This window comes from Nicotiana attenuata, chromosome 3 (genome assembly GCF_001879085.1).
Source record: "Nicotiana attenuata strain UT chromosome 3, NIATTr2, whole genome shotgun sequence".
Taxonomy (NCBI): Eukaryota; Viridiplantae; Streptophyta; class Magnoliopsida; order Solanales; family Solanaceae; genus Nicotiana; species Nicotiana attenuata.
In genome coordinates, this window is record NC_031991.1 from 34,415,353 (window position 1) to 34,442,254 (window position 26,902).

The 26,902-nt window shown below is 39.9% G+C and overlaps 3 protein-coding genes across 6 annotated transcripts; 2 read left to right on the forward strand and 1 right to left on the reverse strand.

The window, feature by feature from the left end:
• Positions 364–783, reverse strand: LOC109224601 (RNA-directed DNA polymerase homolog; the record flags this gene model as incomplete). Its single annotated transcript, XM_019389144.1, has 1 exon — positions 364–783. A coding segment is annotated over exon 1 (420 nt), but the record flags the coding sequence as incomplete, so codon positions are not given.
• On the forward strand, positions 6,933–14,944 carry LOC109223510 (dual specificity protein phosphatase PHS1). Of its 3 annotated transcripts, XM_019387855.1 has the most exons (11): positions 6,933–7,108; positions 7,344–7,421; positions 7,525–7,673; positions 8,739–8,943; positions 9,352–9,528; positions 9,622–9,782; positions 11,279–12,365; positions 12,600–12,746; positions 12,838–13,065; positions 13,667–13,824; positions 14,259–14,944. In XM_019387855.1, the coding sequence occupies exons 1-11, from the start codon at positions 7,067–7,069 to the stop codon at positions 14,623–14,625; spliced, it is 2,799 nt and encodes a 932-aa protein (XP_019243400.1). In that variant the 5' UTR covers positions 6,933–7,066; the 3' UTR covers positions 14,626–14,944. The 3 variants fall into 3 exon arrangements, with proteins under 3 accessions (XP_019243400.1, XP_019243401.1, XP_019243402.1); XM_019387856.1 differs by lacking the exons at positions 6,933–7,108; positions 7,344–7,421 and adding an exon at positions 7,789–7,871 and having other exon boundaries at positions 7,582–7,673; XM_019387857.1 differs by lacking the exons at positions 6,933–7,108; positions 7,344–7,421 and having other exon boundaries at positions 7,586–7,673; positions 8,744–8,943.
• On the forward strand, positions 18,609–26,157 carry LOC109223511 (ATP-dependent Clp protease ATP-binding subunit ClpA homolog CD4B, chloroplastic-like). Of its 2 annotated transcripts, none has more exons than XM_019387859.1 (10): positions 18,609–18,752; positions 19,921–20,492; positions 20,709–20,824; positions 20,950–21,072; positions 21,216–21,401; positions 23,239–23,454; positions 23,656–23,873; positions 24,199–24,274; positions 24,356–24,445; positions 24,591–26,157. In XM_019387859.1, the coding sequence occupies exons 2-10, from the start codon at positions 19,928–19,930 to the stop codon at positions 25,770–25,772; spliced, it is 2,772 nt and encodes a 923-aa protein (XP_019243404.1). In that variant the 5' UTR covers positions 18,609–18,752; positions 19,921–19,927; the 3' UTR covers positions 25,773–26,157. The 2 variants fall into 2 exon arrangements, with proteins under 2 accessions (XP_019243404.1, XP_019243403.1); XM_019387858.1 differs by lacking the exon at positions 18,609–18,752 and adding an exon at positions 19,084–19,103.

Here is a 26,902-nt window from a genome sequence, read left to right on the forward strand (position 1 = left end):
GCATTAATACCGCTCCAAGGCCAACCCTCGAGGCATCACAATAGACAGTATAAGACCCCGAACCTGTAGGCAATATCAAAACTAGGGGTGTAGTCAAAGCTGTCTTGAGATTCTGAAAGCTCTCCTCACACTCTTCCGTCCACTGGAACGAGCACCCTTCTGGGTCATCCTGGTCATAGGCGCTGCAATAGATGAAAATCCCTGAACAAATCGACGATAATAACCTGCCAAGCAAAGAAAACTACGGATCTCTGTAGTTGAGGATGGTCTGGGCCAACTCTACACTGCTTCCACTTTCTTCGGAACCACCTTTATTCCCTCACTAGATACCACGTGATCCAAGAATGCCACGGAATCCAACCAAAACTCACATTTCGAGAACTTAGCATATAATTTCTTCTCTTTCAAAGTCTGGAGCACTGTCCTCAGGTGCTGCTCATGATCTTCCCGACTTCGGGAATATACCAGAATGTCATCAATAAAGACAATGACGAACGAATCAAGATATGGTCGGAATGTACTGTACATCAAATGCATGAAGGCTGCTGGGGCATTGGTCAGCCCAAATGACATAACAAGGAACTCGTAATGACCATACCCAGTCCTGAAGGCAGTCTTCGGGATATCTGGCTCCCGAATATTCAACTGATGATAGCCTGAACGCAAGTCAATCTTAGAAAACACATAAGCACCCTGTAACCGATCAAACAGGTCATCAATACGAGGCAAAGAATAACGGTTCTTCATTGTGACCTTGTTCAATTGGCGATAATCAATACACATACGCATAGAACCATCATTTTTCTCCACAAACAAGACAGGAGCACCCCAAAGTGATACACTGGGCTGAATGAAACCCTTATCAAGCAATTTCTATAACTGCTCCTTCAACTCAGGAGGAGCCATACGGTACAGAGGAAAAGAAATGGGCTGAGTGCCCGGCAACAAATCAATGCCAAAATCAATATCTCTATCGGACGGCATGCTCAGAAGATCAGCTGGAAACACATAAGAGAAACCCCGTATTACTGGGACTGAATCAACCGTAGGGGTATCAATACTGACATCTCTCACATAAGCTAGATACGCGTCACACCCCCCTTCTCAACCATACGCTGAGCCTTAAGGAATGAAATAACTCTACTGAAAGTATGATCTAAGGTACCCCTCCACTCTACTCGTGGTACACCTGGCATAGCCAGCGTCACGGTTTTCGCGTGACAATCAAGAATAGCATTATGGGGCGACAACCAGTCCATGCCCATAATAACATCAAAGTCTACCATGCTGAGCAATAACAAATCGGCTCTGGTCTTAAAACCACTAAGAGCAATCAAACACGATCGATAAACGCGGTCCACAACAAGAGAATCTCCAACAGGAGTAGAAACATAAACATGAGAACTCAAAGAATCCCGAGATACGCCCAAATACGGGGAAAAATAAGAGGACACATAAGAATAAGTGGAGCCTGGATCGAATAGAACCGATGCATCTCTATGACAGACCAGGATAGTACCTGTGATGACAAAATCGGAGGCGACAGCCTCAGTACGAGCAAGAAGGCATAGTATCTGGCTTGGCCTCCCCCTCGAGGGCGACCTTTACCTCCCCGACCTACATTTCTAGCTGGCTGAGAAGGTGGGTAGCAACTGGTGCTGTGATCATAGCCTGAGAACTCTGCGGGGCACATTGTGGCTGAGAAGTCTGTGGAGGTGCACCCCTCCTAAGTCCAGGGCAAGCCCTCACCATATGGCGTCTGTCACCACACTCAAACAAGCTCTGGGAGGACGTGGTAGTTGTGACTGGCTCAGGCCAGGTCTGCTGGACTGACCACTGGAAGCACCCCGCACAGGAGGCGCACTAGATACTGGAGGTGCATAATAAGGCTCCTGAGGTCTAGGAGGAGCTGGAATACCACTGGCTACTAGAAGAGCTGAATGAACAGGGCGACTCATATAGCCCCTACCATGACGAGCTGAAGCTGGGGCACGGGCACCAGAATAATGGCCCGACTCTCGAGACCTCTTGGCCTCCCTCTCCTCTCTGTCCCGAGCATGCATACCCTCTAGTCTCCTAGCAATGCTCACCACCTGCTGATAAAAAATATCCATCTCCAACTCCCGAGACATACTAGACCTGATGTTGGGAATGAGCCCCTCAATAAACCGGCGAACCTTCTCACGAACAGTAGAAACCAAAGCTGGTGCATGTCTAGCCAAGTCGGTGAAACGGACAGCATACTCCGAGACAGTCATAGTACCCTAGCGCAAATACTCAAACTCTGCGCGCCAAGCGTCCCTGAGACTCTGGGGAACATACTCTCTCGTGAACATATCTGAAAACTGAGCCCAAGTCAGGGAAGCTGCCTCATCCGGACTGTCTAACTCATAAGCACGCCACCGCTAATAGGCGGCTCCTCGAAGCTGGAAGGTAGTGAAGGAAACCCCGCTCGATCCTGATATACCCATGGTATGGAGGATGTGGTAACACTCCTCTAGAAATCCAAGAGCATCATCTGAGGCTAGTCCACTGAATGTAGGAGGCTGATACTTCTTGAACCTCTCAAGCCTCTTCTGCTCCTCCTCTGAAGCTACTGCCCTCTCCTCGGGCTGAGCTGGGGCTACCGGCTGTACAGGAATAATCTCTATGACCTGATCAACATACACTCGCTGCTCAGGAGTGGGGGCGGCGGAGTCTGTGCTCCTCCCCCGGCCTGGGATGTAGCCGCAGCAAGGGAAGTAACCCTGCCTGAGCTAGAGTGGTGTACATAGTCATAAACTGCACCAGAGTCTACTGGAGTGCTGGAGTAGTAGTAGTTGTGGGCGTATCAGGCGCCTGGGCTCCAGCTGGAACTGCTGGTGGCTCCTCTGAAGCAGCTCGCGCGGGTGCTCTGGCTGCACCGCGTGCGCGCCCTCCGCCTCTACCCCCGGCCCCGACCTCTGACGGCTCCAGTAGGGGGCGCGGGTGCCTGATCATCTTGGGTAGCACGAAACCTCCCGGCAACTCAGAATAGCAGAAATAAACATGGGGAAAATAGTTAATAGGGGATCGGGGCGTTAATTCTTAAAACGATCGATCGGGTCGTTACATCCTCCCATACTTAAACATTCGTTCGTCCTCAAACGAGCATAGAGACATACCTGAAGTAGTGAAAAGATGAGGGTAACGGCTACGCATATCCTGCTTGGTCTCCCAAGTCGCCTCCTCGACCGGCTGACCCCGCCACCGAACCTTCACTGATGCAATGTTCTTTGACCTCAGCTTTCGAACCTGCCTGTCCAATATCGCCACTAGCTCCTCAACGTATGATAGGTCCTTGTCCAGCTAGACTGAACTGAAATCCAACACGTGCGATGGATCACCGTGATACCTCCGGAGCATCGAAACATGAAATACCGGATGAACTCCTGCCAAGATGGGAGGTAAGGCAAGCTCATAAGCAACCTCCCCAACACGCCTCAATATCTCATAAGGGCTAATAAACCTCGGACTCAACTTCCCTTTCTTCCCAAATCTCATAACGCCCTTCATAGGTGAGACCCGAAGTAGGACCCGCTCTGATACCAACTTGTCACGACCCCAGTTCGCCCTCCGTAAACTATCGTGACGGCACCTAGTCTCTACGACTAGGTAAGCCTAACAAATTGCGGAAAAAAGAAACAACAGAATATAACAAACAAAAACTTTCGGAATAAACATAGTGAAGGTTTAAAGTTGCCGCTCGGCATATACAATACAACTCTCAAACTGAAACTACATTTCCCAAAACCTGGAATCTCATGAAATCACAAGCTGTGGAATAACTACAGTGTTCTAACTCCACGGTGTCTAAACAAAAGTAAATACAGAAGGGCTAATACTATGAGAGAGAACGGAAAGGGACTCCTCGGTCTGCGGACGCGGCAGACATACCTCGAAGTCTCTGATGGATCACCCTGCCTCAAGAGTAGTAGGGCTGAGTCGAAGTGCCTGGATCTGCACATGAAAAACATGCGCAGAAAGGGCATGAGTACACCACAACGGTACTTAGTAAGTGCCAAGCCTAACCTCGATTGAGTAGTGACGAGGAAGGTCAAGGCCCTACTGATTTTAGCTGAAAAATGAGATAAAATAGCATAGAATACGACAATATAATTAAATGCTAATAGGGTGAAATAATACAGGGCAATAAGAATAACAACAACTATTACAGAGACAAAAGTAATCACGGAAAGAATACAACTCACATAGAGATAACAACCGGGGGATCTCATAAGATACCGTCCTGTAGTCCCAAATATCAATATCCAATGGATCTCCCAGAATACCGTTCCTTAGTCCAACTCATAGTGCGCGGGGATCTACCGGAATTCTGATCCATAGTCCCAAATGAAAATACCCAGTACTGGGGGAATCTACCGGGTGCAGCCCCGTAGTTCCAATATAAAAGTATAGGGGGAGCTCCCGGAATACCAATCTGTAATCCCAAAGTAAATAGGCAGGGGGGATCTCCCGGGATACCGTCCCGTAGTCCCAAAGTAAACGCACAGCAGCAACACGAAGAATACTCAATTAAATTCCAATTTCATACCAAGGTAAAACAAGTATTTCTAACCTAGCATGCTGCACATAATCCAAATAAGGTAGATTGAGCAAGTAAAGCAATTAAGTCAATTAAACATGCTTTCCTAAGCTAACAGCGGGGTTAAATTACAGGCAGTATAAATAGGAAAAGGGATCACAATTATAGTTACTTAATGAAAACGGATTTTCAACATTTAGCACAAGTATGCACTCGTCACCTCACATACGAGTCATTTCAAATATCAACAATACCAAATCCTAAGGGGAGTTCCCCCACGCAAGGTTAGGCAAGCCACTTACCTCGAATCGGCTCAAAATCAACCCGAAACCACGCTCTTGCCACGAGTACTCGACTCCAAATGGCCCAAATCTATTCAAATCAATTGCATAATGTAAATAACACTTCAAGTAACTAATTCAACTAATAAATTCTAAGATAATACGCAAAATTAGGAAAAATGACCAAAACGCCCCTTGGGCCCACATCTCGGAATCGGGTAAAACTTACAAATTCGGAATCCTCACACTCTCACGAGTTTAGTCATACCAACAGTACCAAAATCGGACCCTAAATGGTCCCTCAAATCACCACTCAAAACTCTCCAATTAACCAAGCCCTAACCCCCAATTTACCACTGATTTTCCTTCAAATTTCATGCTTAAAATGATAAAAATCACCATAATAACGAGCTTAGGAACCAAGGACCTTACCTCAATGAATCCCTCTGAAAATTTCCCTTGAAATTGCTCCCAAAAGCTCCACCCCGAATTGAAATATTGAGAAAAATGACCAAAATTGCGAAGGAAGTCTTTTATACTTTCTGACCCAGGCTTTTCGCACCTGCGGTTCCTACACCGCACCTGCGGTACCGCATCTGCGGCCAAAGCACCGCATCTGCGGTTTTCACTTAAAAACCCATTTCCGCATCTACGACAAAACGTTCGCACCTGCGATAGCGCAGGTGCGCTCCAGTAGCTGCTTCTGCGGTTCCAGCTGACCTCTGTCTTGGCCGCATCTGCGGCTCGATCTCCGCTTCTGCGAATCTGCACCTGCGGTCCCCTAGCCGCAGGTGCGGTTATGACAGCAATAGAACAACTTCAGCTGTCAAACCCAACTCAAAATCTTCCGTCAACCATCCAAAATCACCCCGAGGCCCCCGGGACCTCAACCAACAGCACGAACAAGTCATATACCACTATCCAAACTTATACCAATCTTCAAAACACCTCAAACAACATCTAAGCACCAAATCATCATCGAATTCAAGCCTAAGAATTCCAAAAACTTCCAAATTCCGCTTTCGATCAAAAAGTCTATCAAACCTCGTCTGAATGACCTGAAATTTTGCACACACATCACATATGACCCAACGAACCTACTGCAACTTCTGGAATTCCATTCTGACCCCAATATCAAAATCTCACCTATCAACCAGAAACTTCAAAAATTCGACTTTTCGGCATTTCAAGCCTAATTAAGCTACGGACCTCCAAAACACAATCCGGACACGCCTCTAAGCCCGAAATCACCCAACGGATCTAATGGAACCATCAGAATTCTATTCCGAGGCCGTCTTCACACTGCTCCGACTACGGTCCAAATTCTAAAGCTTACTCTCTCCTTTAGGGACTAAGTGACCCAAAACACTCCGAAACTCAAAACGAAACCTCCCGGCAACTCAGAATAGCAGAAATAAACGCGGAAAAAATAGTTAATAGGGGATCGGGGCGTTAATTCTTAAAACGACCGGTCGGGTCGTTACAAGAGATCATCCAGCTACTTGAGCATAATAGCTATCCAGCATATGCTAACATTATTTTTGAATGCAGATGCTTGTTGCGGAGATTGAGAATCCAGTAGTCCGGCATAGTTTTCGTGAAGGCAACAAGGTGGGACATGTTTGAAGTAAAATTGGCTCCAAACAACCAACTCTTTCTGGCGCAACTATTTTGTTAACTCCCCTAGATCATGTCAAGAGAATGGTCCAAGAAGAGAAGGATGAAATAGCTACTACTAGACTTATATCTAACTCCATATGGCAATATTTTTTTTTTTTCATCCTTTCCTCCAAAAACTCCCCACCTCACTCTTGGGGTGACCCGAACTCACAACCTCTTAGGATGCTTACATATGGCAATGTTGGAAACTAAAGTGTGGTCCCTAGTAATAGTACAAGTGATGTAATCAGCTTAGTAGTTTATTACTATTATTATATTAATATAAATATCCGTTTCTCCGAAAAAAAGTTAAAAATTAAAAATTGGAGGGAGAAAAGCGAAGAAACACGTGGCTGCACCTTACAAATAAGTAGTAGAACATGGAGTGCACGAAAAATTCGCAATAACATTAAGCAGTAGAGTGAGAGTGTGTCATCATCACTGTCGACCAAAAAAAAAAAAAAAGAACCGACCCACCTGAGTTTCGATCTCTCTCTCTCTCTCAACGACCCAGAAAAAGCGCAAAATCTAATTTGCTTTTTGTAAGAAAAAAGAAAAAGCAATGACCAATGAGTATCAACAACAAAACATGTACTCCCTTCAGGCACGCGCTCTTTCTTTCCTTCAAACTATTAGGAGAGTACCTTTTTCTATTCAAATCAACACACTCATGTCCTTTCTTCCTTTTTTCAACAAAGAATAACCCATATACGCATCGCACATTAATCATTATGAGCTTTTAGTGTGTGTATATCGTACTATATAGATCTGAGTTATCGATTTATATTGCTTATTTTAACGATCTTATAAGTGGGGAAGAAATTTTATGTATTATGCAGAAAGAAGATGAGAAAGACTCCTTCGAGCTGGGATCGGAGGAGCCTGAGGCTCCGTTGCCCCTCACTGTCACTTCTCGGGTCTGTTTTTTAATTTTTACTAATTTTTTATTAATAATGTTTTATTTATTGAGTAATGTGATTGAATAATTGAAGGGTGGAGCATTTGCATTGCAATTTGCAGGTGTTGTATATGTTGGGGGATATAACGGCGGGACCGGCGTATCGGTTTGCCCAATGGCTGGAGCTGGTCCGTAAGCGCAGCGGCAATTACCGCTCTTCTGGATTCCCTCATCGGATCCCCAGAGCCCATAGCATGCCATTAAGCTTAAGGTTCATACTTCTTTAACACAATGACTTATATTCATCATAATATGATCTTATAGTAAAGAAAACTGACATTGATGCTTAATCATGCTATTAACCCAAAAATTTGTGTATTGGGCAGCACAACTTTGAGAGTTGGATTTAAACAGTGTAACAGTCTTCTTCAAATTTGAGATTAGTGACTGTGGTTTTCTTTAACCTGATGTGAGTTGTCTTTCTTGAAATTTTTTGTTATGCTGCGCTTGAGTTTATTGCCAAGAGCTATAACTAATTATGGACCACAGTTTGCAAGTTGTGCTTTTAGATTTTTAAATAGTTGCAAGGTGACAGTTATTATTACATTTGTTTCATTTTATAGAGTGGTGTTTGGCTATTTATGATGTTTTAAGAAAAAAAAAAGGAAGATTTTTGATACTAAAATCAAAGTACCAATAGTATCTTGTTGTCTATAGATGCGACTTCAATTTTCGAAGAGTATGCCGTTAAGGGCAAAACCAGAATCTTAAAATCAAAGAGTTCCGAGATACAGAAATGTGTTTATCTTTGTGGAATTGGCCAAAAAGGAAAGAATACCATGTAAAATGAAATGTAGGAGTTGTAAGGCTTGTTCTGTTCTGTTTCTATACATAGTTCTCGTAGCAAAAGAACATCTTCTTCACAAGGAAATCAAGTGAAAAATAAGTACCTAAGTTTGGCAAAGCTCTTTCCTCCAATGGTAGCTACTAAGCTGCTTAGAGTTGAGGGATGAAGTTTCTTTTGAGTGTGAGCCTACAACCATGTTGGCACATCCTAAAAGAAGGGAAGAATGGGAACTGTGTTTTCCCTTTCAATATTGAGATTAAATAAGTGACACCATCTCTTTCAAAGTGCTTGTTCTAGCACATCTTTCTTTCAAGAAAAATTTCAAACTTTCAGATGAGAGCAAAGTATTAGGTGCTGTTGTGGGACATATCCTTAAACGAATAGGAATTCAGTTCTCTGTCTATTGTGCAAATAATTGCATGGACTCATTGAGCTCTATAAATGTACAGACTGCAATTATAATGTAGCTCTAGTATAATTCTCGTTCAGTGCAGAAGAGTCAAGTCTTGATCAGGTTGATCCTCTACCATCTGAGCAAACACCAGAAGTAAATTTATGGGAGAGACTTGGCAAAGCTGCGGTTTTGGACATTGAATCAAGCACCTTTTCGTGGAACATGCTGTCTTCTCTTCACCACACGGAACACAGTAGTAGTACCGAACAGTCCGAGGATGAAACCAATAAAGCATTAGAGGTATTTCAGTTTTGATATTTTGTTTGCTCAGTACTTGATTGTCTGAATAAGAGGTAGAATTGACTGAAACAAGCATAGCGTGGTCCTTATTTATCCAAAAGAAAAAATTAGTAGCATTTGCCTTAGTTATCTAACAACTCTTTTTTCTTTCCAAGTTCCTTAAAACTTTTGTTTTTCTTCTTACTGAGGAGCTTCATGAATGCTATTTTATAATCTTATGTGTCATTTTCAACTCAACATACTTTCTGGTATGAGAGATTAATGAACCTATTGTATAAAATCAGCTTTTATATCTATTAGAAGTAACAAACGAGTGGCAAAAGGAAGGTCAACTACGCATGACACTTTAAGCATTTTACAATTATTGCTGTGTTCTTAATAATTATTTGCTCATGCAACTGAACGCAGGTGACTGTAAATTCTGGGGGTGTTGTATTCTTTGCGCTATTTAACGAACCTGAAAATGATGATGCTTCTCCAAAAGAAGCTGCGGCTGTTATAAAGATATCATCTTCGAGGATGGCTACACAATCAGAACGTCTGGGTTATGAATTTGCGAAGTGGCTAGGTGTCCAAACTCCACAAGTTGTTCCTTCTCACTTCATTATAATTGTTTATATGTTTTATTAGGGAGATTTTGTATGTCATATCTTTAACTATGTTCCAAAAATATTGCAGTCCAGGGTTATTCATAATTGTAGCCCAGAGTGGCTACAGATCAAGGAAGCTGCAGAAAAAGCAAAAGATGCAGCGATTTTGGAAGGTGATGGGATTGTGGAAATGACGTGTTCAGAACTTCTGGAAGCTCTTGAGCTAAGCCGGTGCCTTATGTTAATGAAGTGCGTATACGACTTGATGTTTTTGTGGGGCGTAGAGCACATGTGCATTAATTTCCCTATTTCTTGATATCTCTTTGCTGGTGAATGGGTGCATGAGACGGATGGTAATTTAGATAGATGCAATTTGAAAATTATGAGAATGTAGTCAAGAGGCTGTTTCTCACGGTAAGCAAATTTATTTCATAGGTACTTTTGCTCTTTTTAGGTTGTAAAACTCATCAAATTAGGCCTCTCTTAGAAAGCATAAGCCAAAAGCCGATGAACTGTTACTGGATCAGGCAATCTTTTCTACTAGCTGCTGCCTACTTGTGGACGGACTAGCAACTATTTGCTTCATTCTTGTGTTAATATGTGTGGAAAAGAGTAAGATACTTGAATAATTTCATTCATATCTTTCAATGTCATGTACATGGCTTTATATACCAAAGAGGTTGAGAAGCAGAATCACCTAAATCCCATAAAATCTGGGATTATACAGAATCATATAAAATACAAAAAGAATCAGAAATCTGATATTCTAGATTACAACAATTATCCCTAAAATCTTAGAGGATCAGTCTTGATATGGAGAATATCTTCCTTGAAATTCTCTATCATTCAATAGTATGTATGGTTTACCAATGTATGCTGACGCACAAATCATTTTGCGCTTGATGCATACACATATTTATTTTTTACTGTTTGGCTTGAATATATTACTAGAAAATGTAGAATATTTTATTTTATGATTATGAAAAAATATATATATAAAGGAAATAGTTAATTGCGAAAGAGAGGAATTACACTTGTTAGTTGGTGCTGCATGTGTAAAAGCTTAGGGGAAGAAGTTGATCATCTTTTGTTGCATTGCCCTGTGTCCTCGACTTTGTGGAGGGCAATCCTGAATCTTTTTGGTGTTCAATGGGTGATGCCAAGCACTGTAAAGGAAATGTTATATAGCTAGGTTGGTTTCCGTAGAAGAAGAAAGCAAAAGGCATGGAAGTTCGCCCCGTTAGTTCCCATGTGGATAGTTTGGGGGGAGAGAAATAGGAGAGCTTTTGAGGGGATTGAGTCTCCTTTTTCGCATCTTAAGAATAGTCTTTTATCTTTGATCGCTTTTTGGTGCATTCATATAGCCCCTACTTGTATAGAAGATTGGGCGTCTTTTGCAGAGAATCATGTTCTGATGTAAATTCTCTACTTTTTGGTATGCTTCCTGTATACGGGAGTTCTCTCCCTTTTGATTAATACAATTTAGTTAAAGATGATGGAGCCGAAAGTAGGAAATGGAGTGAAAGACCAAGTTAGGTAACTCTACTTTGTTGGGGCTTTGCTAGCACTGCAGATTATATGTCTAGTTTTTGGTGCACTAGTACAGCTACCACTTTGGCTTCCTCGTGTCACATTTCTCCTTTTACTATCCTAAACGAAATAGGTAGCTTTGGTCTAAGAAAATGTTATAAGTCACTAGAATTGTATTTTGATACTTTCGTTGGCCTTATGACTTGCTATTTTAGTTACATACATGGGTCCCCTCTGCTGGAGAGCTCAAATGCATTTGATTCACGAGAAGCAGGAGAAAGGACTGCGGCAGCACTAGGTAGGGTTTTGATGTTGGATCTTGTCATCAGAAATGAAGATCGGCTTCCATGTCGCCATCTCAGATGGCGCGGTAACCCTGCAAATTTATTGTTAGCTGATAAAGTGAATGCTGCAAACTTGGACGCACTAGCAGCAGCCTTCGATTCTGCAATTGATAGATATAGGCCAAGAGTGATTCGGGCGCTTCAGAAAGAAAGAAGAGCTAATTCTGTAGATAGCAGAATAAGCACTCCTAACCCAGGATTAATATCACAGAGTTCCGACCTTTCAGACATCACAGAATCTCCAAAATCCAGCAATATGAGCGTAAGTCAAACTTCAAATGAGTCATGTCCAGATTTTCACGTTGTAGCAATAGACTCTGGGGTTCCTCGAAGACCACCTGCAGGAAAGCGTGCAAGTGATCAAGAAAATTATCCTAAGCTGGTTGAGCTCCTAATTAACAGTCCCGAGTATGCTTCAAAAATATTATATGAGATTACAGGAGGAAAATTAGGATCTCCACCAGAGGATTCTGATATAGTGAACAACTATCAGGCAGCTGATGCAGCTTCAATAGTGCATGAATTCCGGAGTGGATTTCGTGCAGCTCTACGTGACTTGCAGGGATTTCATATATTCGTTGTCACACTTCATCAGAAACTGGATAGCCTTTTTCGAGTATTTCTTAATATTATCAACAGAGCTTCTGCTGGCGATCTTGAGAAAGAAGAGTTGGTAATTCCTGAGTCACCTTCACAATCTGCTGGCGTTGCGGGGCATTGCCCATCAACACCAAGTAAAGAACGCACACCAAATGATAATTATTTGGATTCAAATGAATCAGAGTGTCAGAGAACAGCTACTAGACCATCATCTTCAGGATGCAGAGACAGCTTGGATTCTACCGTTTCTCCAAGTTCACGTGATAGCTGGCAAGGAAAGCTCTGTAAGGGCAGTGGTGAGCCACTTCGTAGTCTCCGATTGACTTCAAAACTCCGTGACTTTCACAAGTTTGCTAAGGTTTGTGATGACGTTGGAAATTTACTTCAACAAGAAAGTGTTTACCTCTTTGCAAAAAAATCTACTTTATTTGCTGGGTATCATTAAAAGTATTTCAGTAATGTTTTAAGAATTTTATTTGTCTCTTAACACAAAATTCTTCCATATCGTGGAGATTTTTTCTATGAAAAAGAAGATTCTAAGTCTTGAGCAAGTTCATTCTCTCAATTAAAGGCATTTGCTTCTCCTTTTCAGGTAGATGCAGAACTAAATAAAGAGTTGGAGCAATGGAATGAGATGCTTAAAAGTGATGCAGTTAAACTGTGCCAGGAAAACAATTTTAATTCAGGTTTCTTTGAAGGAAGTGATAGTAATTATGTGGTTGATGCTTATGAGCTGAAGGTACTAATGTCCTACTCAGCTTGTCCCTTGAGACACTATGGTAATTTGTCTTTGTTGTAATCCTTTTCATGTTCGACTTTGCAACTTATAGATCAGGCTTGAGCACATTCTGGAGAGGATATCATTAATTTCTGATGCTGCAAATACAGAAAAACCATCTGCAATCTCAGCCAGCTTGTTTATTGGTGGCGCACTTGCTGCTAGATCTGTGTACACACTGCAACATTTAGGGATCACACATATCTTATGTCTCTGTGCAAATGAAACTGGGCAGTCAGACTCCCAGTTTCCTGATTTATTTGAATATAAGAACTTTTCTGTGAGTCCTCAAAACATTCTTGCTTTTGTTTGATATAAATTTTTCATGCTGGCTAAATTCTGGCATTTAATTTATGATAGTCCCTTCTGTTTGATCCATCTCTGACTACTTCTATCTTGAAGTCTTCTAAAGCAGTAGAAGTGCTAGAATTCTACTATTTTTGAGTCTTCATCATGTGGCTACTGAGATGACACCTGTTTCTCTTCACAAGATGCATCCCGTCTTCCATTCTGTATAACTTTTTTTGGTTGAGTATCCTAAAAAGTTAGGTGACCTGTATAGTCTTTGCATACTATGAAATAATTATCCTAAAACCTTTGTTCTTTGACTCAGGAGGAAGTAGTTTTCAAACCTGTTAGAGTGTAGAAGCTACAAATTTGAAGAGTTTCTTACTGATGTTTCCATGTTAGCAACTATGTTATCTGTTGTTTGTGGCATTTTTTTTAAATATCTACTTGACTTGCTTGGGATTGAGGAAAAGTATTAGTAATAGTTGTCATTATAAACAACTCTTAAACACACTTAGAAGCTCTTCAACTCTTATATTTGTAGTATAGTAACAGAGGTTGAATGTGTGGTGATACTTCTCTTGTATGGGCAGATATGTGATGAAGAAGATTCTAATATCAGTGAACTCTTTAATGAAGCTCATGATTTTATCGATCTTGTTGAAGAAAAGGGCGGGAAGGTTCTGGTTCATTGCTTTGAAGGGAGAAGCAGGAGTGCTACAGTAGTTCTTGCTTATTTAATGCTCAGGAAGTAAGTGCAAATCTTTCTGGTTTCTTTTGCTGTTACTGCTGCATAGTTTCGTTCCATCTTCGTGTGCTGAGGGTCTATCAGAAACAGCCTCTCTACTCCTCCAGAGTAGGGGTAAGGTCTGCGTACACACTACCCTCCCCAGACCCCACTTGTGGAATTTCATTGGGTTGTTGTTGTTGTCGAAGTAAGTGCAATAGATTTAATAAATGGTTTATGCATTAACTTACGTTTTGTAGACTGATGTGAAGCTGAATGTCAAATGAATGGACATTAGCTGACTTGCTAATTCCTTAGAAGATTGGCTGTTATCATTTTTGAAGCACTTAGAATAGTTGCTTTTTTGTTGTTAAAACTTGGCCTGTAGACTAGTGATGCGGTTTGTTTTCCAGAAGTCATGCAAGAAACTTCATAATGGAAAGTTTTATATGGTGCAGGAAGTTTACTTTGTTGAAGGCATGGAATACGCTGAGACGAGTTCATCGTCGAGCCCAACCTAATGATGGTTTTGCAAGGATTCTCTTGGACCTAGACCGCAAGTTGCATGGTAAGGTTTCTATGGAATGGCAACAGCGGAAGCCAAGCATGAAGGTTTGCCCCATCTGTGGAAAGAACGCTGGCTTGAGTAGCAGTTCGCTGAAGCTGCATTTGCAGAAAGCACACAGGAAACTATCTTCTGGGAGTGTGGACAGTGCTATGAACATGGAAATACAGAAGGCCTTAGATGCACTCAAAATAAGTCGAGGTGGAAGTGTCAGCCCTACGCAAAGACAATCTTCCATGATTGAAGATTTGGAATCATGAGGTTAATAGTGTGCTACTGGCCTAACCTACCTGAGCGGGTATTGGTCATTGCAGACGGGAATCATGAAGCTTAAAGTCATCCTCATGATTATGTAGTTTCAATATCAATCAAAAGGGTAAAACGTGTAGTTAAGTACACAAGCTTAATCTATAAACATGCTGAAGTGCAGGTGTAAGAGTTTTAAGAATTGATGCTCTGTAGCGTATCCTAGCAGTAATTTTAGGAAGTTAGATACCTTATTTGTTCCCGCCATGGAAAATGTAAAATTATGTTGGAATTTTTACATTCCTATACCACATAGGAAACCTTTTTACCCTACATGTTTAAGGTTTGAGTAAATTACACTTAGTATACCAAATTACCAATCCTATACCATGCTTAATTAAGGGTCTAATTAATGGGCTGTTTTTACTCCTTAATTAAAGGTATCCATATCTAATTAATGGGCAGTTTTTACTCCTTAATTAAAGGTATCCATATCTCTCACGTTTCTCTCTCTTTACCCCTCACCCACGTTTTTACCCATACCCTACATTATTTCTTGTTCTTCATCCACGATTGCAAGATCAATCAACGAAAGATGTCCTTGAGATGCATTAGCCAGCGAAATCTCATTATATTTGAATGTCGTGCCAATTTCCTCTGCAACAATTGTTTTTGGGTACCAAACAAAATTCCCTCTTCTGGAAAAGTCAAAAATGAGAAATTTATTGGTAAAGAGACTAATATGAAAAGCTGCCGACAACTTCTCCAAACGACTTAGAAATACTGACTGTTGAAGTCCTCACCTAGATTTACTGTTTGTCGTGTATTTTGTAGTGTAATTGCAGTGTAATTGTAGTGTAATTGTAGATTTAGTGTAATGGATATGATTTGTTGAAGCTCTCACCTAGATTTACTGTTTGTAGTGTAATTGTAGTTAGTTTGTAGTTTATGTAGAACATTTCACGATTAATTGTAGTCTAAAATGTAGATATAATGTAGACATGATTGTGGATGATGTGTTTCCTGTTTGCCCTGTAACTGTAGGTAAATTGTAGTTATTCTTATATTAGGTACTTAAATTGTAGGTAATTTGTACATTCACTGTAGTTATTCTTATATTAGGTACTTAAACTGTAGGTAATTTTTAGATGTTTACCTCCAAGTTCTGTGTAATATTTGTATATAACTGTCAGTTGAATATAAATTACACAACAAAAAATAAGAAATAAATACTCCAATCGTAGAAATGTGTTATCCGCAATTAATCTGCAAATTGTCTACAAAATTTTACAAAAACTACAAATTAACTACATTTAACCTACATTATAACTGCAATCTGGAAACAATTTACACATGGAAGTTCTTCAAGTTAGAGTTGGCCACAACTACATTTCTTATTTTCTAGACACACAATGTACCGCTTCACACCATCCAACACAGCATGTATATGATCAGTTGAAGCCCTCACCTACATTTTCAGAACAAACACAAAGAAAAAAAATTTACAATATTAAAAATATAGTATCTACAATATATCTACATTTTATCTACAATTTATCTACAAATTAACTACAAACTACAAGTAAACTACAATTTGCCTACAATTTATCTACAATCTGGAGACATTGTATATTAAAATATTTTTTTCCTGCACCAAATAAAGAACTTGTAGTCAAATTGTAGATATATGTAGTAAATTTGTAGATAATATCATAAAACTAAAATTCTAAGCATTTTCGAACTACAAAAACCTGCATTCTCATCTACCACAATGGCATCAACTTCAAAATCTCTAAATCTGCCATAGTTATCCCAATTCCCATTCAATTTTAGCATTATTGGGATTTTTGACATGATTTCGTGTAGTTGAGAGAAAAAAGATGAAGAACAGATATAGGTTCGACAATTTGAGTATTGAGGACGATGAAGAACAATTTTGAATTCTACAATTTATATTGCTTTGTTGAAGCTTCTGAAGCTCTACGTTGTTTTTGAATTGTAGTGAAAGAGAGAATTACGCAGCAATCAGATCTCTTTCCGTTTCAAATTTCGAATTTAATGTGGAAAGAATCCAACGCAGATTTTGTGCCTTTTTTTTCGCGCGTTTTAAATGGCAGAATCTGCCTAATTATGGATTGGTATATAAATTGTAGTTAAAGTGTGGACTGGGCGGGTAATTAACAAATTATGCACATTTTTGGTAATAAGGTTTCATATATGGTATAGGAAGGAAAAAATCCCAATTATGTTTATTAGTGTAACAACCCGGCCCACTTTGGGCCTAGGCCCGCACGGCTATCTCTCACGTATTTTGTCCATCGTTCAAGGTTACACATGGAGTGACTCTGATACCATACGTAGCAGCTTAGTCCATTGCTTTGAGCTTAGGCTTGCACGGCTTTAAAATGCATCACTAGGGTCTAATGCATGTTTAAACATATATCTAACATTTCTCCCGTATTTTGTCGATGTGGGATTCGCCAAGGGTGTCACAATTAGCATGCATAAATTTTGGTGGACAGAGTTGCTACCGGTGGAATTGTGAGGCAGATTCTTATGTTTGATGCATGTACTAGTTATGATTGTGGACACACATGGAAGCATGTACTACTGTTTTCGTGGATGTTATCCCATCATATTGTAGGCGCAAAATCTTGCACTAGACTTCTCTGTTGGCTTCTCGTTACGTAAAGCAAATGAGGATCTCGTAATCTTTTTTACTCCCCGTTTCCAACTAGAAACTTTGATTTGTAATTTGTAACTTCTAAGCAACTGCTTTATTTCTGTCTGACCTTTAATTCAGTCTATTGCATTTTTCATATTTGGTTTTATTCTTCTTTTCTGGACAAAAGAAAAGAAAAAGAAAGGAAGAAAAAAGTGGGTGACGTGAACAACAAGGGGTTGAATCACAAACAAAAAAACAAAACAAATGTTAATGTCAGTCCAAATATAAGCACGATTTTTTTGCAGATTGCTTAAAATGAGAGGACCTACTTGTTCCAAGTTTCCCTATCTAAGCCCCGTTTCCAATTTATCAGGAAAATTGCCCCAAAAAAAGAAGAAAAAATCTTGAAAAAATATCCAGTATAGCGGAGTTAAGATAGACCTGGGAACGGTAAGCCAATTAAGAAACTTTTCACGACCCAAAAGATCCACCTAGTAGTGATGACACCTAGCTCAATCAGCTAGGTAAGTCATCAATATAAGTTACAATTGAACTAAGAAATCAACAATATATATAATTGAAACTACAACCGAATATTATACAACTACCAAAGGACGGGTAATACAAGTCACGAGCGACTATGAATAAGAGTACAGCTTCAGTTTGAGGAAAAATACATCATCTATTTGAAATTATATAAACCGAATTACAACTTCTAATCTACGATGAACAAATGGTAGCTTGTATCAGGAGTGTTGGTACGTCTTCAATGCACTCTCGAACTCCGCAGTTGCTTTTCGCCAAATATCTACACACAAGATGCAATAGTGTAGTATGACCATCAAAAAATATAATAGGAAATATGGGAGGTACGAGAAATTTATGATAAGCATTTTTATTTAAACGAATCGGAATGAATTGAAGGTAAATTTCGAATACTAGATAGTTATAAGAAATTACAGCCAAGGCTAAAGAGGGATTAAAATTGGGGTTGAGATAGATCCTTTCTCTTCCCCCTTCTCCTCCCTCAATGTAATAAAAAAAACTAAAAACTAAAAATAAAATTGAGATCAACCAGCAGACACGTCAACAATGTGGGCCCATGCATCATTTTTCTTTGATGGTGAATGGACCAGTAAGATCAAATCTAACGGTGGTGATTTGCTTAGGCGAATTTCCCGAAGGAGAAAGCCAACGATGTGGAGATGAGAAGAGAAGAGAAGAGAAGAGAGATATTTTGGGGTGTATGACGGTGCATGGGTGGTCAATGGAGTGGCAAATATAAACACGAAAGCCAAAACACAAGCCTAGAGAGTAGAGAGAGAGAGCGGTCTTTTATAATTACATCCACAATCCTATATCTATCTTTATAGCAATATACGGCCGACCTTTTTCAAGGTCTCTATTTCTTTTCCCTTTCTTCTCTCTATCTCGTTTCAGTTTTGAAGAATCTTTTGGGTCTTTAGTATTATTGAGGTGAGTATCTCTTGACCTAATCAATTGAATAATCTCTCTCTATACATATTTATTTGTAAAAAAATTAGAGATTGGTATTAGGGTTGGTTCTTTCCACGATTTGTTTTTTGGGTGGGTGTTGAATGCTTTAATTAGGTGTTTTATCTGTTTAGTACTCTCGAAGCCTTTATTTCTTGTGGTTCAATTCAAGCATACTTACTCGATAGAGCGGTAAAAATTGCAACTTTGGAGCTGATTTTGTTCATTAGAGTTGTTTTTGAGCTGTTTCTTCTGTTCGACTTTTGCTTCTACTTGTTTGTAGTAATTTCTGAGCTTGTCTTTGTCAAGTTGCTTCTTTGAAAAGGATATGAGGTAACTCACCCTTTTGAGATTTAATTAAGCATTTATTTTGGTTCTGGTTGACTTGTTGTGGTATTCAAATTCCGGCCTCGCTGCTTCACTAAATTACTCTGAAGTGTTTGAAACCAGTTGGTACTTGGAATATTGAATAGAACTGGCTTGTCTTAAGGGCATGAGTTTTAGTAATGTCTAGATTAGACCCTTATCCATTTTGTTTCCTATGTCCAGTTCCCCAGATTGCCATATCTTTTTAGCTTTTGCCTTTTGGATTGTAGGTTAATCAGATTCGTAAAAGAACTATTGTGTTATATCCTATTTATTTATATATTGTGATTGAAATCAAGTAACATACTGAGAATGAGTAATAATACCAACAATCAACTTACCGCTTTCGATGTCCCGCGATTCTTCTAGTTTAGAAACTAAGGTCCTTGCAGCTTGGCTGCTTCATCCTGGAGAAAACAGTTACACCATTTGGTGGCTGCATAGTTTTCCAGCTCTTCTAATTTAAAGGCTTTATTATTTGGTTACGTAGTAATTTTTATGTTGACATTTGTATCTAGCTTTAAGCTAATGCGTCAGCTGTGTATTGCTCAAATACTCTGTGAATATAGGGAAAGGGCATTTGCATAGTTTTTGAAGTTTGGAATCCCCAGAATGATCTTGTTTCTCTATATTATTTCACCCAAAAGTTGAACATTCAATTGTTATGTCTACTAAATGGGAATTCCAGTTGATCATATCCTTATTCTGTTATGTAATATGAACCATGATATTTTACCAAATGTCACAATTGAGTTTTTCTGACATGCTATCATATCAACTGCAGGTCCATCATGGCTAGAGCTTTAGTTCAGTCAACCAACATCCCATCTTCAGTTGCCGGTGAAAGGACTAGGCAATTTAGTGGATCTGGGAAAAACAAAAAAACTGTTAAAATGCTATGTAATGTACAATCATCCTCCATAAGGTTGACCAATTTTACAGGACTGCGAGGGTGCAATGCAATAGATACACTTGTAAAATCTGGACAAACTCTCCATTCAAAAGTGGCAGCTGCAACTTCTGTCAGACGGCCAAAAGGTTGCCGATTTGTCCCAAAAGCAATGTTTGAGCGCTTCACCGAGAAAGCAATTAAAGTCATTATGCTTGCACAAGAAGAGGCCAGACGACTAGGTCATAACTTCGTTGGCACAGAGCAGATTTTGTTGGGTCTTATTGGTGAGGGAACTGGTATTGCAGCTAAAGTTCTTAAATCCATGGGCATCAATTTAAAAGATGCTCGTGTGGAGGTGGAGAAGATAATTGGAAGGGGTAGTGGGTTTGTTGCTGTTGAGATTCCATTTACTCCTCGTGCAAAGCGTGTTCTTGAACTCTCCCTGGAGGAAGCCCGCCAACTAGGTACCTTATCTAATCATTTCAGTCTTTTCTTGGGTTGTCTTTCAGACAATAAAAGAGCTTCTCTTTTATATCTATTTTAATGTAGTTGTTGTAGACACAATTTTCTATAGTTAATATATTTTTTCTCATTTTCCTCTCTTGTCCTTTCCATGAACGAGCTTCATTGAGTTCTGAAAGTCATTTGGTTATGTCTGTGCTGATTGGTTTTTCATACAGGGCATAACTACATTGGCTCGGAACACTTGCTACTTGGGTTGCTCCGTGAAGGTGAAGGTGTGGCTGCCCGTGTTCTTGAGAACTTGGGTGCTGACCCCAGTAACATTCGCACACAGGCAAGTAGTTTGTGCTTCCTTTGGGTATCTTTTTTCTTTCTTTTTTGGCACTTTGGTGGGGCCAGGGATGTCTAAATCACTTGAATTCATTGTAATAAATTCTTTTTGTTTTGTTTTATAAATAGGTCATTCGAATGGTTGGCGAGAGTAATGAGGCTGTTGGTGCTAGTGTTGGTGGTGGAACTTCTGGACAAAAGATGCCTACATTGGAGGAGTACGGCACCAATTTGACAAAGTTAGCTGAAGAGGTACTTAGAAAGTTAAATTTGTCATGCAATGGTGATTATACTTGGTTTTATTATCTTTTTGCTGTTCAAAATGGAGTTATATTTGTCATATTGTGGTGATTGGCTCTCTTCGTTTATCTGATCTGGCCATATTGTGTTTTCAGGGGAAACTGGATCCTGTTGTTGGAAGACAGCCGCAAATTGAGCGCGTTACTCAAATCTTGGGTCGGCGTACAAAAAACAACCCTTGCCTTATTGGAGAACCAGGTGTTGGCAAAACTGCTATTGCTGAAGGTTTAGCTCAAAGAATTGCTAGTGGCGATGTCCCTGAAACAATAGAGGGAAAGAAGGTAAAGACGTGTATGATAAATATGCCGAACATGATGTATGCTTGTGCATTTTTTCCTATTTTTTCAATGTTATATTAACTGTATAGCAGATCTAGTCATAGGTGGGAAGACTTAAAATCATATTTATAGTGTCTTAGAATTTGTTTTATTAAGTAATTAATTTTATCAAATTAGAAGTCAAAAGACCAGATATATACAAGTAGTACGAAGTGTAGAAAATGCCATACTGTTATGTCAATCCCCATTTACAACTCAATACCCCCCCCCCCCCCCCCCAAATAAAGAAAAAAAGGAAACATGATTCTCCACAAACTATCAAGGCAGAATAGCCTGGGAGACACTTGTACTTGTTCCGGTTTGTCATCCCGATCCCTATACTCCATAAAGTTTCACCTAGACACTTCAACTTAATCAAAACAAGACTTTTAAACCCTCCGGAATCGCGTGATACTCACTTGCCTGACGTGGATGACAAATCAGCATCCACATCAGATTCTATGCCAAAATAATACTATTATTTAACAAAATTTTAATTTCTTAAACAAAAAATAAAATAAAATAAGCAAAAAATTAAAATTAAAGAAAACCCCTCCCTTCTTCAAACCCACCCACTCAACCTTCTTAAAATAATAACTCACCTTCCATGGCTTCTCCACCATGAGTACCACTGCTTCTTCGCTTGAGTTTATACTCAAGCGAATTGAGATTGAGATTGAGATTGAGATTCTTCGCTTGTTTTAAGTTTTATTCACCAATTAACCAAGAGTGAAAATGTAGCTTTGCAGTAGTGGAAAAAGTTCGTCAATTTTTTTTTGTCATCGTTTTTCAAATCAGCTATGTCAATAAACCTTTCTGTTTAGATTTTAACTTCTTAAATCCTTTGTCTTAAACTCGTCTTTATAGCTTCTTGTTTACAAACTGAGAATTCCACTACTTGAGATTATATTTTACTATTCGTGAAGAAGACGAGGAGAAGGGCCGGGGGATCAGAATGAAGAGGGAAGGGACTGAAGAAGAAGGAGGGGTGAGCGAAGGGGGAAGGGATTGAAAGAAGGAGGGGGAGGGGGGCAGAACGAAGGGGGAAGGGGCTGAAGAGAGAAGATAGGGGGGGTGGGGGGGGTGGGGGGGGAGGCGGAACGACGAAGAAGAAGAGGGGGGGGGGGGGCGCAGAACGAAGAAGAAGAAGAGGGGGCAGAACGAAGGGGTAGGAGCTGAAGAGGAAGTAACAATGTTTTTATTTATTTATTTATTAATTTTTATTTTTTAATAAAGAAAAATCATTAGCTCACGCACCTAATGTGCGTGTAAATCACTTATTTTGTCCACCTCAGCCATATCAATGCCACATAAGCTCGGTCAACGGTCAAAAGGGTTTAAAAGTCTTGTTTTGATTAAGTTGAAGTGTCTAGAAGAAACTTTATGGAGTGTAGGGACCGGGATGACAAACCGGAACAAGTACAAGTGTCTCCCAGGCTATTCTGCCAACTATCAACCATCTATGCTCATTAATATTTTTGATAGATGCTCCAAACATTTACAAAAAGCTATGAATGATACAAGACTTGTACGAGCTTGTTTTCGAATTCGAACCTCCTTAAGCGTACTCTACATATTTCCTTCAGTCATTGGTCTATGGACTCAGCTATGAAGTATTGGAGAAAAACAAGTTGTAGTTACCCTCTTACTTTAATTCTATTCTAACTAAAGCCATAAGGTATAGGAGAGCCTATTTTTTGAATTTTGAAATGTAACTGATTTCGATATGTCATATGTGGTATTACTTTTCTTTTAATTGTAAATACCTTGTCTTATGCGACTTGCTATTGGTGATGATTAGGTCATAACCCTAGATATGGGTTTGCTTGTTGCTGGGACAAAATACCGTGGAGAGTTTGAGGAAAGACTGAAGAAACTAATGGAAGAAATTAAACAAAGTGATGAAATAATACTCTTTATTGATGAAGTGCACACATTGATTGGAGCTGGAGCTGCAGAGGGGGCAATTGATGCTGCAAACATCTTGAAACCTGCCTTAGCTAGAGGGGAACTACAGGTTAGTTATCCTCCTAGACCTAGTATGTTCCTTGTAAATTTAATAGAAATACACTTTTTAATTTGATGATTAATCATTATCTTGATCCTGAGTTAATCCTTGTAGAACTGCAAAAGAATGTCGAAAGGTAAATCTGTTAACGTGACAAAATATTTACTGCTGGTGTAACTGAGAAGTATTTTATTTGGTTTCACTTGTCAGTGTATTGGAGCCACAACCCTGGATGAGTACAGAAAGCACATTGAGAAAGATCCTGCGTTGGAGAGGAGATTCCAGCCAGTTAAAGTCCCTGAACCTACTGTGGATGAAACCATACAGATCTTGAAAGGGCTTCGGGAGAGATATGAGATTCATCACAAGCTCCGTTACACCGATGAGGCATTAGAAGCTGCTGCCCAGCTTTCTTATCAGTACATCAGGTGTTTAATGATATTTTCACTTTCCAAATTTCCCTTAGTCTCTCCTTGCTTTGAGTTGTTGGTACATTTTGACATTGGGTTTTCATAACCAACTGATTTTTACGTGTATATTAAGATATATCCTTCCCAAAATGGTATTATGTTCTTTATATAGTGTCTTAGAAGTTGGTTTCTTTTGTATCGATATCTGAATAAGCTTATGCATATTTTTATCTTCTCCTGAAAATTGGCACATTTATCTCCACGCCGAAATATTTTTCCTAGATTCCATGATAACTCATTTATAGTTGACCACGCTTTTAACTTGAACCTTCACTTGTTCCAGTGACCGTTTTCTGCCTGATAAAGCAATTGATTTGATTGATGAAGCTGGTTCTCGTGTTAGACTTCGCCATGCACAGGTATAAAGTACTCTCTTAATCTACCTTTCCCTGTCCTCTTTTCCTAATGGAGCCATAACCTGTTTTCTTGATACGATCTAGCTCCCTGAGGAAGCAAGAGAGCTCGAGAAAGAACTTCGTCAGATTACAAAGGAGAAAAATGAAGCCGTTCGCGGTCAAGATTTTGAAAAGGTGATTGGTTTTCTCCGATTCTGTGCATAAAATTCCTGTGAACTGCTTTCTTCCTTAGTAAAAGCATTGAACTACTTTTGATGCTAAATAGTGTAATTGCAGAGTTTGCATTACATAATCTCGTATCTTTCAATGCATTTGACAGGCTGGGGAATTGCGTGATAGAGAAATGGATCTTAAGGCACAGATCTCAGCCCTGATAGACAAAAACAAAGAGATGAGCAAGGCTGAATCTGAGGCTGGAGATACAGGTCCACTCGTTACAGAGGCAGATATTCAGCACATTGTGTCTTCATGGACTGGCATCCCTGTTGAGAAGGTTTCTACAGATGAGTCTGATCGCCTCTTGAAAATGGAAGAAACACTTCACACCAGAATCATTGGCCAGGATGAAGCTGTTAAAGCCATTAGTCGCGCTATCCGACGTGCTCGTGTTGGGCTCAAGAATCCCAACCGACCTATTGCCAGTTTCATCTTTTCTGGTCCAACTGGTGTTGGGAAATCAGAACTGGCTAAGGCTTTAGCAGCGTACTACTTTGGTTCTGAAGAAGCAATGATCCGGCTTGATATGAGTGAGTTTATGGAGAGACACACTGTCTCTAAACTCATTGGTTCACCCCCTGGTTATGTTGGTTACACTGAAGGTGGTCAACTGACTGAAGCTGTGAGGCGTCGACCTTACACTGTTGTGCTCTTTGATGAGATTGAGAAGGCTCATCCTGATGTCTTCAACATGATGCTTCAAATTCTTGAAGATGGAAGATTGACAGACAGCAAGGGCAGAACTGTCGACTTCAAGAATACACTTCTCATCATGACATCGAATGTTGGAAGCAGTGTGATAGAGAAAGGAGGCCGTCGTATAGGTTTTGATCTAGATTATGACGAGAAGGATAGCAGTTACAACCGTATCAAAAGCTTAGTGACTGAGGAGTTGAAACAGTACTTCAGGCCAGAGTTCTTGAACAGATTGGATGAGATGATTGTATTCCGTCAGCTCACTAAGTTAGAGGTGAAGGAGATAGCTGATATCATGCTTAAGGAGGTCTTTGAGAGGTTGAAAAATAAGGAGATAGAACTTCAAGTGACAGAGAGGTTTAGAGACAGGGTGGTTGACGAAGGGTACAACCCAAGCTACGGAGCAAGACCGTTGAGGAGAGCTATTATGAGACTGCTGGAAGACAGCATGGCCGAGAAGATGCTTGCAGGTGAGATCAAAGAAGGTGATTCAGTAATTGTGGACGTGGACTCTGATGGCAATGTGACCGTCCTCAATGGCACTAGCGGAACTCCCTCAGATGCAGCTCCTGAGCCTATCCCTGTGTAGATCCGCTTCTTGCTTTATCTCTGCAAATTTGCTGTTTGTAATGTTGCTTTCATTTGTCTTGGCCACTAAGCTCTCCTGGGGTTATGAAGCAACTTGTGAGTAATTTATGGGGTCATTGGGTGATGAAATTCTGCCAAGTTGAGAAGGGTAGCACCTCCATTATATGCAGAGCTTTCAGGATTACACACCGTATACTGAATTTCGTTTAAGACTGTAGTGACCTCGCAAGATAGTGTAAAATTGCGACAAAGACTATGTAGAACCATATATTCTAATTTATGGTAGGTGATAGTCGGATTTGTCATTGTTTTCAGCACCTTTTTCCTGCTGTCTGGCTCAGATCACAATCTATATAGAATGATTATAAGGAAATAGGTTATGAACATATATTTCTCTAATGCTACGTTTCATTAACTTTCCGTTAAATGGCTGAAGTATTTGTGCATCGCACACAGCACAACCTATTATTTTTTTCTATAAAATATGAAGACTTCATAGGCCTTATATTCAAGTAACAGTCAGGATTTATTTTTATCTTTTTTTCTTTTTCTTTTCCATGTAATGGATTTCATAAACCCACCTCGTTGACTTGAGCATGTTTTGGCTCTGAAGTGATCGTGAAAAAAAGTGTAAACTAGAGTGCCTGCATAAAAGTTGAACAGGACTTGTTGAGCACAAAATGCACAACACTAAAATGTGAAAATAGCACAGTATAGTCAGTTTTCGGACTGGTCAATCAAAAATAGTTAGCGTTTACCAAGTCAATGAAAAATAGTCACTATTTTGCTGCAATAGAGACCGGTCCAGCATAATATACTGGAGTACGGTGCACTTGTGTATGAACTCTAGCATATTATGCTGGACCGGTATACTTTGCTGGCTCCAGTATAATATACTGGAGACTGGAGCACCGGTGCTCCAAACTCCAGTATATTATACTGGACCAATATACTTGCTGGAACTCCAGTATATTATGCTGGAGTTCTAGTGTACTTATGCTGGAACTCCATCATATTATGCTGGAGTTCCAGCATACTTATTCTGGAACTCCAGTATAATATGCTGGAGTTCAAGTATACTTATGCTGGAACTCCAGCATAATATACTGGAGTATTTTTCGGATTTTGAAC

Bases quoted from the DNA above. Each gene is read 5' to 3' on its own strand.
- LOC109223510 (XM_019387855.1), top strand. From the start codon at position 7,067: ATGACCAATGAGTATCAACAACAAAACATGTACTCCCTTCAG. The intron at 9,529-9,621 runs GTTGTTCCTTCT...AAAATATTGCAG, and splicing joins TAGGTGTCCAAACTCCACAA to TCCAGGGTTATTCATAATTG. The intron at 13,066-13,666 runs GTGAGTCCTCAA...TTGTATGGGCAG, and splicing joins TTGAATATAAGAACTTTTCT to ATATGTGATGAAGAAGATTC.
- LOC109223511 (XM_019387858.1), top strand. The intron at 20,493-20,708 runs GTACCTTATCTA...TTTTTCATACAG, and splicing joins GGAGGAAGCCCGCCAACTAG to GGCATAACTACATTGGCTCG. The intron at 24,446-24,590 runs GTGATTGGTTTT...TGCATTTGACAG, and splicing joins GCGGTCAAGATTTTGAAAAG to GCTGGGGAATTGCGTGATAG.